This window comes from Mercenaria mercenaria, chromosome 18 (genome assembly GCF_021730395.1).
Source record: "Mercenaria mercenaria strain notata chromosome 18, MADL_Memer_1, whole genome shotgun sequence".
Lineage (NCBI taxonomy): Eukaryota > Metazoa > Mollusca > Bivalvia > Venerida > Veneridae > Mercenaria > Mercenaria mercenaria.
The window spans coordinates 54675147-54692037 of NC_069378.1; the positions used below are offsets into that span (position 1 = coordinate 54675147).

The window sequence follows — 16891 nt, forward strand, 5'->3', positions numbered from 1 at the left end:
ATTTCATGAACTATGCCCCCTTTTACTTAGAATTTAAGGTTAATTTTGATGTATTTCACAATATCTCAGTTATTACTAAATGGATTTGATTCAAACTTAAAATAGTTGTTCTACCTTATCACCCACATCATATGACAAAAGGTGCATAACTCTGGCACCAATATTTCATGAACTATGCCCCCTTTTACTTAGAATTTAAGGTTAATTTTGATGTATTTCACAATATCTCAGTTATTACTAAATGGATTTGATTCAAACTTAAAATAGCTGTTTCACCTTATCATCCACAACATATGGCACAAGGTGCATAGCTCTGACACCAATTTTTTCTGAAATATGCCCCCTTTTTCTTAGAATTTAAGGTTAATTTTGGTGTATTTTCACTGTATCTCCATTATTATTACATGTAAATGGATTTGATTCAAACTTGAAGTAGTTGTTCCACATCATCACCCACATTATATGACACAAGGTGCATAACTCTTGCATCAATATTTTATGAATTATGCCCCCTTTTTGATAAGAAATATACTTATTTAGTGTTTTGATACACTTTATCTTTATTTTATTTATATTACTTTATATTTTTGACACAGTCTCCAGCTATTGTGCAATATCTTTATCCACCATTGGAGTCATTAAACACAACAGTGACAGCTACAGCTTACTCAGATGGGCCAAGTTTCACTATCCAGCACCAAAATAATTGAGCATGTTGTCTCCTGTGACCTCTCTTGTTATAAAACTATTTATAAAACTAGAAGCAATTATCTGAACACAAACCAGATCACTAGATCCAAACTTAACATTGTGTCAGCATTGTATGGCCTAAACCGCTTGACAGATTTTCATAAAACTAGCATCAATTGTTTATGTCATCAACAAGATGTGCAGAGCATATGATCTGGGTCACTAAATTTAAGGTTGGACCTTGAGGTCAAAGATCAAATTGCTTAAATTTATATGCACTCATTTTCTTCTTACTACTAGGACCTATAAAAATAGCATCAGTTGTTAACCTCATCAAAAAGACTTGCCAAATGTATAATCCAGATCACTATATCCAAGGTCAAGGTCACACCTGAAGGATTAAATTGTGATGAAAACATTTTGCTTTCTCTGAACCAAAGTGGCGTTTTGGGTTGTTAACCACCTATAGTGATAGCTCAAGCTTTAATACAAGCATAAGCATCAAAAGCCAGTTTCATTCTGATAGAGCTTTTAACATTTTTTTTCCATGTTTCACAATATGATTTGCTTGATTATTTAAGGGAGACTGAAGATGCCTCCCTCAGGTCCGGTTATTAAATTCTGCACAGAGACAAACGGGCTCAAGGACAGAGCTGGACAGTTTTCTCATATACAGTCAGTCCGATCCTGTGGTGTATGTTTTCTATGATATAAAATTTGATAAAAGTCATTGTGGCTGAAAGCATTCGTCCTCCACCTCAGATTTATGTGGGGAAGTTGGCATTTACTTGCAAAGAACAGGTTTGTACCAGTACAGAGTCCAGGAACACTGCTTAGGTAAACTGCCCGTTGTTACATGACTGAAATACTGTTGAAAATGTTGTTTAAACTAAAAGAAACAAACCTCAAAGGGCTCTTTGAACTTTCATAACCATGTTAATACCATCAACTGAAATCTTCAGGCTTTCACAACCATTAAAATACTGTTGAGGGAAAATACTGGACTTGCATAACCGTGTAAATATGAAGAAGAAAAATATTTGAACTTTCACAACTATGTAAATAAAAGTATCAAACTTACAAATATGGTCAATGGAAACTATAATATAGTAAAGAGAAAAGTTTCATACTAAAATTTTAATATATGTAAATATGTTCTAGGGAAAGCTTTACATTTCCATTTTCGAGTAAATACTGTCGGAGGAGTGGGTAGGAGTAGTCCTCAAACTTGCTACCTAAACTTTAGCCTGCTAAATTTCTACAATATACTAGTCCATCATTCAGTTTAGGCAATACCATTTATTATTCGAAGGAATGTTCACTGAATATTTACTGACTGAATAGCGAACAGCGCAGACCATGATCAGCCTGCACAGACTTCTGCGCTGGTTGCAAATTAAGGCAAAAGCAGGCTGAAGTTTAATAACATAGAGAAAATGTTTTGTAATCAAGTAAATTCATTCCCAAGAAAAGCATCAAACTTTTTTACCAAGTAAATTCAGTTATAGGGAAAATCTTCACATTTCCATTACAAAATAAATACGGTCAAGAAAAAGTGTCGAACTTTATTACCAAGTAAATTCAGTTGGGGAGAATCTTCATAATTTCATAACCACATATAATTATATAGCTTGAACTTCCATTTCAATGGGAAAAGTATCACCTTCATTATCAAATAAATATGGTCCTTGCAAAAACCATTCTTCTTTCACTCTGAATATTAGTCAGGGAAAATCTTCAAACTTAAAATACAGTTACAGAGTAACAATGTTAAGATTATGATACTGGACATAGGATATAGACTGGCTCAGTTCACTACATTCAGTCGTAAAAATGTAAAAAGATATATCATAGTCTGGGAGCCAGTCTATCTTAGAGATATCCTGAATTTAGAGGTAAGTGAGTTCGAGATATCGCGTTTCAACTTTATTATGATGAAGGGAAAAACATTTGAGCCACACCATGAGAAAACACACATAGTGCATTTGTGACCAGCATGGATCCAGACCAGCCTTCACATCTGCGCAGTCTGGTCAGGATTCATGCTGTTCATTAACGGTTTCTCTAATTGCAATTGGCTTTAAAAGCAAACAGCATGGATCCTGACCAGACTGCAGATGAGCAGGCTGGTCTGGATCCATGCTGGTCGCAAACACACTGTTGGTTTTCTCATGGTGCGGCTCATTTGAAAATTTTATACCAGATGTACCAGTATTGAAACTAAACCCTTACAGAAGCAAGCCTCTGTGGCGTACATGCTGTGTATTTGCTGTGTATATGCCGCGAACACAGTAGTACGCCAGAGGAGTACATTTTACATACACCGCATGCCGCGTACATGCCGCGTACTATTTCGACGAGTACACAGCATGTACGCAGGAGGTCACTAGTACACTTCAAGTACGCAGCACAGACTCTGAAAATTTAAGGAGTACACTGCATGTACGCAGGAGGGACTTGTACAAGAAAATAGTACACTGCATGTACACCGCAGATACTTTGAAATTTGTGCAGTACACTTCATATACGCGGGAAAGACTTGTACAATTTCTTTTGGCATTTATACTTATTTTTTTTTGTATAAGTTAAAGTCTGAAGTAAACTTCATATATGCGGGAGGGACTTGTTCATTTTCTTTTGGTGTTTATACTTTGAATTTTTTTAGGTAAAAGTCTGAAGTACACTTCATGCAGGAAGGATTTGTACATTTTTTTTTTTTTTTTTTGGAAGCAAGAACTTGATTTCGAGTAACTTTTATCTTAATAGCATAGAATAGTTCAGATTACCGGTATTCTGAACAATGAAAATTTGCCAAACTATTTGCAATGTTCATTTGTGAAGCTTACATCTTAGTGATTTCTGAGCTGCACCTTGCATGCAGTGTAAAAATATATTCTTTTTCATTTTGAATTGATCCCAGAGCTTTCTAACCTGGATAATTGAAAAGCCTTATTTGAACTTCATTGCATTACATTTTGTAATACATGAAATAATATCCAAGATAATGCCTCAACAGCGCCCGAATTTTAAAATAGCTCTCACTGTTATTTGAATACTCTTAAGCAAAACACCATTCTATCATGTTTTATAAAGGCTTTAATGTTCATTATGTTAACTCATTAAGGCCTCACCAAATTAAAAAGTTGTTCATCGGATTTGCCACTCGTATATTTTCAGAACATTTTTGGCTAATTGCGCTCGCCCCATTGGAAAAAATCAGTGCAACATTTTTTGGTGCGCTACTTTTTACAGACGTAAAAGCGTATAAATGCTTATACAATTCCAGTCCTAGATTGTTCTCAGATGGATTTTAATCAAAATAAATACATACTACGCACACATCGTCTATAATAAATCATAACACTTATATTTAGTTGCATTAAAGTTGTTTCCCCTTGATGCAGTTACGCCATTTTCTTCAAATGTTTACCAAATTACATGCTACAAACAAGAGCACCGCCTTGCGGGTGCTGACGCTCATCTGATTTTTTTTGTGTGATAGAAATATTGTCCTACCCGTGATTTTCTAAGTCTAAAAAGGGCCATCATTCTTGCAAAAAGCAGGATAGAGTATGTTTTTTGATGTACAGTGTCCACTTATGATGGTGAAAAACTGTTGAAAGTTTTAAAGCAATAGCTTTGATAGTTTATGAGAAAAGTTGACTTAAACATAATACTCAACCAAGAAAATGATTTTCTAAGTCCAAAAGGGGCAATAATTATTGCAAAAATCAGGATGGAGTTACGCTGCTTGCTGTACAGGGTCAGCTTATGATGGTGAACAAGTGTTGCAAGTTTCAAAGCAATAGCTTTGATAGTTTAAGAGAAAAAGTTGACCTAAACATAAAACTTAACCAAGAAATCTGATATTTTCTAAGTCCAAAAGGGGCCATAAATCTTGCAAAAAGCAGGATGGAGTTATGTTTCTTGCTGTACAGGGTCAACTTATGATGGTGAACAAGTGCTGCAAGTTTTAAAGCAATAGCTTTGATAGTTTAGGATAAAAGCTGACCTAAACATAAAACTTAACCAAGAAAACTGATTTTCTAAGTCCAAAAGGGGCAATAAATCTTGCAAAAAGCAAGATGGAGTTATGTTTCTTGCTGTACAGGGTCAGCTTATGATGGTGAACAAGTATTCCAAGTTTCAAAGCAATAGCTTTGATAGTTTAGGAGAAAAGCTGACCTAAACATAAAACTTAACCAGGCAACGCCGACGCAGACGCCGACGCCGACAACCGCTCAAGTGATGACAATAACTCATCATTTTTTTTCAAAAAATCAGATGAGCTAAAAATGATTTATTTCATTGAAAAGTGGATGAAGAAAAGCATACTAATTTATTTGATAACATCAATCTACATTATTTTGGTAAGGGTAAATATTTATTGATGCATGTCACTTATCTTTTTTCTGTTTTTTTCTGTCTAAATGATCAGCATTTGCATACGAAAGTTGGTGGGGTAAGGAATTTACATTATGATTATCACAGCAGTTTCGCCACAAGAGTACACAGCATGTATGCAGCAGGAGTACACAGCATGTATGCTGCAGGACTCGGGCCGGGAGTACACAGCATGTACACCGCAGGGGTAGTACACCGCAGGCTCATTTGCATGTGAAAAGTGTATGTGCCGCGTACATGCTGCGTACTATTTCCCGCATACTAAATTCCTCCAGCGTACATCCTGTGTACTATGTAGTCCACAGCATGTACGCAGCAAGTAGTACGCGGCAGAGCTCATTTGCATGTCAAAAGTGTACTACAAACGTACTATCGGTGTATGTGCGGTGTATATCCTGCGTACTGTTTAAAGCCCTTGATTTCAGTACACATCATGTACGCATCATATATGCTGTATGTACACAGCAAGAGTACACAGCAGGCCTTTTTCTTCTGTAAGGGAAGACATAAAACTAAAACATAAAATATTCCATGCACAATTTATCCATTTTTTTTTTTGCAAGTGAAAAACAGAATTAAGGTACAATAAATCTTTCTTGTAATCAGAAAATTTTTCATAAGAAAAATCAGTCCTTGCTATGAAATATGAGAAATGAGTATTTTAAGTGATTTTATCACAGGCTTTAACAAAATTTAATAAAACGGCAACAAGTAACGGAAAACAATAAATTGTCAAGAAACCTGTTTTAAGGAACATCTTGACAAATTTCATTTCAGATATCAAAGTTTGTTTAAATAACAAAAAAAAAGTCTAAAGAAGTGCCCACACAATAATTTTCTGAAGCAGTCTTAATTACAGTAAAAAAAAACAACAATATACACATTTTTCTTTAAAAACTTATTTGATAGATATACTAAAATAGTATACTAACAAGTGATATACTTTATAAAATGAAATTAGATAAACTTTTAAAACTACATGGATGGTTGATAGAGCATTGAGTGTGAAATATATGATGTAAAAAATCAAGTCATTTAAACATGCCTTGGAATGGTAACAAACTAGTACAATCATATATTTACAAAAATCACATATATAACTAGAATCTGGAATAATTCTTTCAACAACTTGTGAACCATTATTTTCACTGAAAATGGCCAGCATTTTCAATAATAATTACATTATCGATTACTACAAATACAATTTAGCCTATAAACAGGCATTATTCAAAATGCTCATCAAAACCTATGACGATAAAAAAGGACAGTAAATTTGATAAAACATGGTTAATCAATATAATTAAGAAATGAAATCTTTTTTCTCCGGAGTTCATGTGAAATGAACAATAGAATAGGAACTGGAAATCCATGAATCACGCTAGCAATTCATGTTTCTTTTGCTGATCTTATTATGTTCTTTATTTTGCATGAACTCCAAAACTATTAATTAATTTTTATATTAAGGTTATTTTTCCTTTCCTTTATAAACAAGAGGGCCATGAAGGCTCTTTATCGCTCACCTGACCTATTGACCTAAAGATCATCAAGATTAACATTCAGACTGAGTTTTATTAAGATATGGTCATAAATGTGGCCTCTAGATTGCTTACCGGTACAAGCTTTTTATCTGATTTGACCTGGTGACCTAGTTTTTGACCCCACCTAACCAAGATTCAAATTTGACCCAATATCAAACTCGTAAAAACAAGACTTTATTGACGGTACCTTTCTGACTAAGTTTCATTAAGATTGGGCCAAAATTGTGACCTCTAGAGTGTTAATAGTCAAATTGTTGCCACCGCCACCGACAGACGACAAACACAGGGTAATCACAAAAGCTCACCGTGAGCACTTTTTGCTCAGGTGAGCTAAAAAGGTTATATTAGTATATGTTGCACACATTTTGTTGCATTTAACATTAAAATCAGCTTCCCAGCCATTCTGTTCACCAGACAGAACAACTGCAACATCATCTAAAGAACGTTCTCCCTGACTATATGCAGACATCATCAAAACAGCGGTCCCTTATCAATAAGCAGCTTAGTCATAACTAAAATTGGCCCCTTTCCTATTTGTTCATACAATATAAATGTCATAATTTTCAATACAAAACAATAGGGCAAATGCTTTTAACATTTTAAACTGATACTGATTATAATGTAAACAGCAGCTAAAATCCTATTTCTTTACTGTGTGATTAACACAGAAAAACATTCCTACGTTCAATGAAACATTGTTCACTTGAGCATCAATGACCCCAGTATCCGAGCTGCTTTGAGCAAATTGTGTGGTCCCTTGCCGTTTTTTTCCACTATTTTCTCTGTTAGGAACTCCTGACAACTCAGGAATTTTGCTTATCCCCATGACATTTTAGCAACTTGGTTTTACTGTGTTATGACAAGAGGATTTTTATGAAAAAAATAGAGCCAAACAAATCTTTTTTTTTAAAACCTTTTTCCTTGAAAGTACTAAAAAGATTCGTTGTGTAACTGACAAAATGGGCTCATATTCATCAACACATGAATTCTGATATTTGGACTTTAGCCTTCAGAATGGTTAAAATTTCTTTAAGCTACGCCAATCTTAAAGTACCTGTGTAGTATAGATTATGATAAAACTTTGCATTTTAGTGTTAAGTCTACATGACTGTTAAATCTGCACTAGTGTTTAGTGTTTATTTTGCATGTGTGTTTATTCTCTACAAGTGATAATTTTTCATGAGTGTTTACACTGTATGAGTGCTTAGTCTACAAGTGTTTAATGTGAACAAGTCTTTAGTATGCATGAGTGTTTGGTCTTCATGAGTGTTTAATGTGCATAAGTGTTTAATCTGCACAACTGTTTAATGTGCACAAGTATTAAGTCTGCATGAGTGTTTAAAGTGCACAAGTGTTTAGTCTGCATGAGTGTTTAATGTGCACAAGTATTAAGTCTGCATGAGTGTTTAATGTGCACAAGTGTTTAGATTTGCGAGTGTTTAATGTGCACAAGTGTTTAGTCTGCATGAGTGTTTTATGTGCACAAGTGTTTAAATTGCAAGTGTTTTAATGTGCACAAACTTGTGTTTAGTCTGCATGAGTGTACGGTCTGCATGTGTGTTTAATGTAGTGTTTAGTCTGCCAGAGTGTTGAGACTGAAGCTATGATTGTACACCTTTTTAAAACAGAAAGTTCATCTGATTCAGTTTATATGAGCCGTGCCATGAAACAACCAACATAGTGGGTTTGCGACCAGCATGGATCCAGACCAGCCTGCGCATCCGCGCAGTCTGGTCAGGCTCCATGCTGTTCGCTTTTAAAGCCTATTGGAATTGGAGAAACTGTTAGCGAACAGCATGGATCCTGACCAGACTGCGCAGATGCGCAGGCTGATCTGGATCCATGCTGGTCGCATACCCACTATGTTGGTTTTCTCATGGCACGGCTCAATTATTAATTTTGCCTAATAAACAAAATTATGGCAAATGAAATATTTACAATTATTTAGTCTTAAGTTGCAGAATAATATGAGCCCTCCGTTTCAAGATTTTTCTTGTAAAAAACATTAACAAATAGTTAAAAAAAATTAACCAACAGGATATCACTACATTCATGTATAAATCTGAAATGAAATTAACGTTCTTTAGAGTCAGTTGGTCCCCGATCATATATGGTCTTAAACAGAGGTTTCAATGAGAACTAGAGGATACTGTAGTGTACATTAAATATTGTACCATGGAAAACAAACTGTACATTTACTGTAAAAGACAAATCTCTCCACGGTCCACCTCAATTACAAAGACAATAATTTTTATTGTCACCTTAAAATTACTTAATACTGTTTCTCTGATTCTATGAATTCTAATGGCACGTATTTTATGGCAAAGTCTTTACATTTTCTCGTACCTTTTAAAGGAGTTAATCACAAAATTACAAAACTAATTCTTACATAATATATGCCAACAGAAAACTGTACTGACGCATAACTGATATTTACATACAGGTAATACAAAATTTACTGTCAAATCATTAATGTGGAACATTTTATTTTCATAGAATTTATGAATTAAATGAGAAACTACGATTTTATTCAATAGCAAACCACTGTTTGAGATATATTTTTTCAATTCTAATATGTTACCAAGGATTATTGTGTACATCCTTAACAACATTCACCAAATATTTGCCTGTTTTCTGTTTGTTTCTTTTCCAGCATGCTACTATGCTGTTTGATGCTATGACGTAATAATTCTGATGTCAAAAGTCTTGTTAAAATTCATGTTTTTTGTCTTGTTTTCTTGTGTGCAAAAGGAGCTTTTGGTCAGCCAGAACAAAAACAAACTGCTGTGCCTGAATAAAAAAGGTCTAAACTGCATTGTTCTTTCTTTTGGTCTAATAAAATAAATCTTTGAAGATTCCATAAAAGTTTTTCAAACATACATCTTTTTAACTATTTTCATACGTTTTTCAGTTATAAAAAATTGAATATGTAGTGGTAAAATTTGGTTAAAACCATTTAAAACACATGAAATAAAATACTGTAGAAAAGAAAATGTTTGTTTTACATGTAAGATAAAATTCTCACTTGTGGCTATTTCGATCTTACACATTACCAAATCTACTAACAATGTGAATTTCATCTTAAATATGCTATATAATAGATGAGCAATATCACATTATTTTCTGTTTTATCTATTTGGCTGTACAGATAATGTTAACACATAGTTTTGTTAAGTATCATAACTTGGTGACCTCATCTTTTTCATTGATGTAGATCACTTCACACTCGTCTGTATGGAAAGATACACGTATATCTGGCACGCTTGATTTTAACTGTTCGTAAGACATGCTGCCACCTATACCTGGAATTATACTTCGCTCACTTTTCGGTGAGCCTGTCCTTGGTGAAGTGGTTCCCTTTTGTTTAAGACTAGTCGAATATTTTAACTTAGCACCATTTGACTGAATGTCTTTCAATTCCTGTACAGCACCAGTACTTGTTTTTGTAAGTTTACGGCTTAAATCTGGTGAGTTCTTGTCACGTTTAATATTTTCATTATTTGACTGTTCCGACAATATAAAACTAGCACATGTATCAGTTTCATGTGGACTGCCAGTTTCATTTCGCTGTTGTGATATACTTTTTTGTCTTTCGGCTTCTAGTTTATCTAATCTAGCCATTTCTTTCGCAATTTCTATGGCAACAATTTTATCTTGGTGTATTTCAGGGATATTACTTTGCACATTTTCACTGTCTCTCGAGTCTATCTCATCAAAAGTAGTATACATTTCTTCCCCGTCGATACAAATTTTTGGAACAATCATTGTTCCATTCTCGCCTTTATAAAACATTTTATGTTTAGGTAAGATTGTAGCATTCTTTGCGGATTCACTGTCGTCTTCTTTTATAAAAACCTCATCAACAATGCTATCCAACGATTCCGCTTTAAATGTTTCTTTTACCAAGTTCGGACCACGCATTAACAGATTTGGTGATTTTCTGTACAGTCTGCTGTCAGATGACCTTGTTCTAAATTTAGCAATGTCCTTGACCCTTCTCTCGTCTGCAGTGCCGGATTTCATCACAAGATCAGAATCGGAATTAGTTTTGCTGACTGGGTTCCCGAAGGTGATGCCGTCACTGTCTGACTCCGAGTCAATATAGCTACAGTCATCCTCGTATATGCTGGATGTGTCTCCGATAGAGTAACTCTTCAATGATGTCACAGAGGACCACTGACTGTGTGTATAATTACCTGAAAACAGCAGCAGTGAATTTTTCAGACATTTAAAATCACAAAGAAGGAATGCACTTATAACTTATCATTTCGTAACAATTTTATATTTGTTTCATTTATTGTTCTGCTAACTGAAGAAAACTTGAATTCTCAAGCAAGGTCTAGCACATTTTTTTTTATGGCTCTTTAATTTGTTTGGTAAATTACAGCCAGCACCAAAAGATGCACTGAAAGTGGACATCGAGCTTTCCTCAATCTTGTAGATGTCCTAAATGTCCAAACTGGTGAGGTTGCCTGGGTAGAACTACTTTTTGTACTAACCTTCTGCAAGCCTTATGGTGACTTCCTCATTTACAGATTTATGAAATCTGGTTTTGTCCAGGTGTAGATGAGACATACTCAATTACCTTAACCAGTTGGCCGTGAAGTACTGTAAAAGCAGAAATTTTCGCAAGGGTTTATTTTCGCTATATTCGCGAGGCCCTACATCTCGCGAAAATTAATCCTCGCATAAATATTCACCATTAGTACAATTAAAATTCAAGTACGGTATCATTTTTACAATTTCGTGAATATTAAACCTCGCGAACATACTCAAAATTTCAAATTCACGAAATTTTGACCCAGCGAAAATATGTGCTTTTACAGTAAGCCTTCATTATTTTGGGGAAAACTGTTTATAATAAACAGTATTTGCAAGATATAGACGCACCTGTGGACAACATTCCGTTAGGAGAAGAAATCACACTATATGCGTCCCAGCTGTCACTGTTTGACGACCCATTACTCATAATGCTGTGTCGGATCTGCTCGAACCTGTTCAGCCCTTTCGACTGGCAATAATCTGGTGATAAGATACAATACTGATAACTAGCTTCATAATACACTGGCTGTTAATAATCTGGTAACAAAGTATTGCATACAGTCAAATCTGTCTTAATAGTCACATGCATTTAACTGCCACTTGCCTTAAACAGCCAGTTAGCTAATTTCCCAAACTGAATTTGAATTCTAATTTTAACTTGTTTTAAGTAGCCACTTCGCTTAAGTAGCAGGATTGTTAACTCCTCCGGCTAGCTGCTTAACACAGGTTTGACTGTACATTCATTATATTGCATTGAATCTGCTTGAATCTGTTCAGTTCTTTTTGACTGACAATAATCTGATGATAAAATGAGATATTCATACCTAGTTTTATACAATGACTGTAATCTGGAAACAAAATATTGTATACATTCATTATCTTGAGTGGAATCTGCTTGAATCTGTTAAGCTCTTTTGACTGACAATAATCTGGTAATAAAACACTATACACATGTCTTATCTTTAGTTGTGTCACTTCAAACATGTTCAGTCATTTAGACTGGCAATAATCTGGTAATAAAACACTATACACATGTATTATCTTTAGTACAGTCACCTCAAACATGTTCAGTCATTTAGACTGGCAATAATCCTGTGACAAAAATACAAATTTCACAATTATATTACAGCCATCTGGTTACAAAATATGGTGTAAAACTGTAATGGGCCGACAAATGTTCATTCGAATTACCCCTAGTGCCAGACCTCCCTAGAATTAACTACGAGTGTGAATAACCAGTGAGAAAAAAACTAAACTTACAATTCACAACATTATTTTATGTGCATTACTAAGTCCAAGTATTTACAACCACAAGCCCTAAATCATTGTTTTAATCTATATTTCTAAAAAAAATGCACAATGACACAAATTGGGCAAAACGCCCCTAATGCAGCGCCCAAGGTCCTCCCCAAGACACATGAAATCGAGTATATGTAAGCACATCTCCCACTTAAATATCATGGAAGAAGCATAAATGTTAAATAATTGGTTGTATCACTTAGCAACTGAATAAAACAAGTATTCAGCCATGTCCGTAAATAAAGTGACCAGTGAGTACCCTTACAGAAGAAAAAGGCCTGCTGCGTACTCTTGCTGTGTACATACAGCGTATGTGATGCGTACATGATGTGTACTGAAATCAAGAGCTTTAAATAGTACGCAGGATATACACCGCACATACACTTTTGACATGCAAATGAGCTCTGCCGCGTACTACTTGCTGCGTACATGCTGTGGACTACATAGTACACAGGATGTACGCTGGAGGAATTTAGTATGTGGGAAATAGTACGCAGCATGTACGCGGCACATACACTTTTCACATGCAAATGAGCCTGCGGTGTACTACCCCCGCAGCGTACATACTGTGTACTCCTGCGGCGTACATGTTGTGTACTCCTGGCCAGAGTCCTGCGGCGTACATGCTGTGTACTCCTGCTGCATACATGCTGTGTACTCTTGTGGCGAAACTGCTGTGATAATGTAAATTCCTTACCCCACCAACTTTCGTATGCAAATGCTGATCATTTGGACAGAAAAAAAAACAGAAAAAAGATAAGTGACATGCATCAATAAGTATTTACCCTTACCAAAATTATGTAGATTGATGTTATCAAATAAATTAGTATGCTTTTCTTCATCCACTTTTCAATGAAATAATCAATTTTTGTAGCATGTAATTTGGTAAACATTTGAAGAAAATGGCGTAAATGCAACTAAATATAAGTGAAGTGTTATGATTTATTATAGACGATGTGTGCGTAGTATGACAATGTATTTATTTTGATTAAAATCCATCTGAGAACAATCTAGGACTGGAATTGTATAAGCATTTATACACTTTTACATCCGTAAAAAGTAGCGCACCAAAAAATTTTGGGTTGATTTTTTCCAATGGGGCGAGCGCAATTAGCCAAAAATGTTCTGAAAATATACGAGCGGCAAATCCGATGAACAACTTTTTAATTTGGTGAGGCCTTAATGAGTTAACATAATGAGCCTTTATAAAACATGATAGAATGGTGTTTTGCTTAAGAGTATTCAAATAACAGTGAGAGCTATTAATTCTTCTCATTCGGGCGCTGTTGAGGCATTATCTTGGTAATTATTTCATGTATTACAAAATGTAATGCAACGAAGTTCAAATAAGGCTTTTCAATTATCCAAGTTAGAAAGCTCCAGGATTAATTCAAAATGAAAAAGAATATATTTTTACACTGCATGCAAGGTGCAGCTCAGAAATCACTAAGATGTAAGCTTCACAAATGAACATTGCAAATAGTTTGGCAACTTTCATTGTTCAGAATACCGGTAATCTGAACTATTCTATGCTATTAAGATAAAAGTTACTCGGAAATCAAGTTCTTGCTTACAAAAAAAAAAAAATGTACAAATCCTTCCTGCATGAAGTGTACTTCAGACTTTTACTTAAAAAAATTCAAAGTATAAACACCAAAAGAAAATGAACAAGTCCCTCCCGCGTATATGAAGTTTACCTCAGACTTTAACTTATAAAAAAAAAACTAAGTATAAATGCCAAAAGAAATTGTACAAGTCTTTCCTGCGTATATGAAGTGTATTGCACAAATTTCAAAGTATCTGCGGTGTACATGCAGTGTACTATTTTCTTGTACAAGTCCCTCCTGCGTACATGCAGTGTACTCCTTAAATTTTCAGAGTCTGTGCTGCGTACTTGAAGTGTACTAGTGACCTCCTGCGTACATGCTGTGTACTCGTGGAAATAGTACGCGGCATGTACGCGGCATGCGGTGTATGTAAAATGTACTCCTCTGGCGTACTACTGTGTTCGCGGCATATACACAGCAAATACGCAGCATGTACGCCACAGAGGCTTGCTTCTGTAAGGGTAATTTTATAACAGAAGAAGATATAATTGGACACAGCATGTGTGCCATCCAATAAAATCAACTGTATTGAGAATAAATGAATGGGTACATTGTTTTAAGATAAAAATAATAACCAAATTTCAACTAACAATGATGTTTTGATGGGACTTCAACTAGAATGTGTCAGTAGGACATAGGGTGTGCCCCCACTGGTACATTTGTCACAAATAAGGGGCAATAGTTCAGATGTTTGCAGTCTTAAGTGGGTATAGCCTCAACAAACATTCTATATAAAGGACTTATTATTCTGGGCCATATACTTTTGGAGCTATGAGCATCACAAACAAAACAAAAAATCCACTATTTAGGCTAGCCATAACTCTATAATTAGCTCTAAAATTTCAACAAGAGTGCAAGGTTACATTATGATAAAGACTCATGCAAGGTTTCATGAATTTACACCAAACACTATTTGAGCTAAGCACATCATTAGGCAAAAATGTGAATATCTGACTATTTCAGGGGTCATGACTCTGGAAATAGGGGGCAGAGCCAAACGGAAAATAGAAGGTGCAGAAGTTCATATCATGAAAGACTCATGCAAGGTTTCATCAAGTTCTATGAAATACTTTCTGAGGTAGGCGCGTCACAAGGTGAAAATGTGCATTTTTGACTATTTCAGGGGCCATAACTCTGGAAGTAAGGGGCCGAGCCAGATGGAAAAGTAAGAGGTGTGCAAGTTCATATCATGATAAAGACTCATGCAAGCTTTCATCAATTTTTATAGAATACTTTTTGAGCTAAGTGTATCACAATCTTTTTTTTTGGACAGAGGGACACACGTACTGACAGATGCACAGACAATACCAAACCTATATGCCTTTCCACTGAACGGTGGGGGCACAAAAAATCTTAGTGATTGGCAGAATTTTGAGATTAGCTAATTCTAAATATAGTGTTTCAACTGTATTAATTTATTTTCGGTATTTATGACAAAAGATTTTGAACATGTCAATAAAGTGGTAAAATAATTATAATTTAATGCAAACCAGGCAAACTGTTTTGAAAAAGATTATACTTGGTCCAGAACAGCAGCATACCAACCAGACTGGCAAATTTACAGTTTTTTGTGCTTCTTCATAGTAAACAAAGTAATTAACAATACATCACTGTACAACTGGGAGACTGTTAAGTGAAATTGATTGACAAAAACTTAAACTTACTTTCCAATATCTGCATCTCTTTCTGTTCTATCTCCTTCAGCTCCTGGTACTTTGACTTTAACACAGCCTGTTGTTAATCAATACAACAACATGTATATGCAATTTAAGAGATGTTTTACCAATTTTCTATTTTTTAATGTTCAACGACTAAAATAGTAAGATCTGAGAGTTTCTAACACTAACACAAAATGAAATAGCCATATAGCTCACTTAGTAACCTCAGTTCAGCATAATACAGTGCCATGGGTCATAAAACAGAATTTGGAGACCATTCTCTAAAAATTGGTATCTGATTGGTTGATTCCTAGTTTATTCCTGAAATTGGCCAATGGCAAGACTGCTTTCAGAGACTGGTCTACAAAATATGTTTTATTACCATGGACCCAGGTTCTGATGTAATAAAACTAAGTTTAGAGACCAGTCTCAGACTTTTAGCATCTGAATATGTTTCTCATTGATTTTGTTTGCTTTTGGTTTAATGCTATTTTTCAACAGTATTTAAGTTATGTAATGGCGGGCATTTAATCTAACCAGTGTTCCTGGATTCTATACCAGTAAAAACCTGTTCTCTGCGAGTAACTGCCAACTTCCCCGCATGAATCAGAGGTGGAGGACGAATGATTTCAGACACTATGTCTTTTATCAAATCGTCACGGAGAACATACACCCCATCCAGAGATCCAATTCAAGATCCTACAATCCATAGATTTGCACTCTCACTACTGAGCTAAGAGGGCAAAGCTTATTCCTGAAACTGACCAATAACAAGGCTGCATTTAAAGACTGACCTACAAACTGAGTTTTATAACTACCAACCTAGAAGTCTCAAGTTCTCTCTGCTTGTTTGACTGATAAGACAATTAACTGCAGTCTAAAATTCAAGCAATTCATCCTCGACCTCTGACCCATGCGGGTAAGTTGCCAGTTACTTATAGTGAAAAAATTCATACTGTTACAAAATCCTGGGATACAGGTGCCAATTAGTGACCTCTGTAAACTCTCTTTGATAATCATGTTTTAATTTGAACATCAATTTTATCATTGTATTATATGATAAACACAAATCATAACGACAGCCCGCCCGCTTAGCTCACTAGGTAAGAGCGTTGGTCTGATCGCGGGGTCGTGAGTTCGATCCTCGGGCGAG

General features: G+C 35.2%; 1 protein-coding gene across 1 annotated transcript in view; it reads right to left on the minus strand.

Moving 5' to 3' along the window:
* Positions 1–2241: 2241 nt before the first annotated feature.
* The window catches only part of LOC123537762 (uncharacterized), a 66929-nt gene continuing 52279 nt past the window's right edge, over positions 2242–16891 (minus strand). The window contains exons 6-8 of the mRNA XM_053530105.1: positions 15745–15811; positions 11523–11654; positions 2242–10828 (exon numbers count right to left, since the gene is read on the minus strand). Of these exons, the coding sequence (XP_053386080.1) occupies positions 9810–10828; positions 11523–11654; positions 15745–15811 (1218 nt within the window). The 3' untranslated portion in view covers positions 2242–9809. The remainder of the gene's footprint in view (positions 10829–11522; positions 11655–15744; positions 15812–16891) is intronic.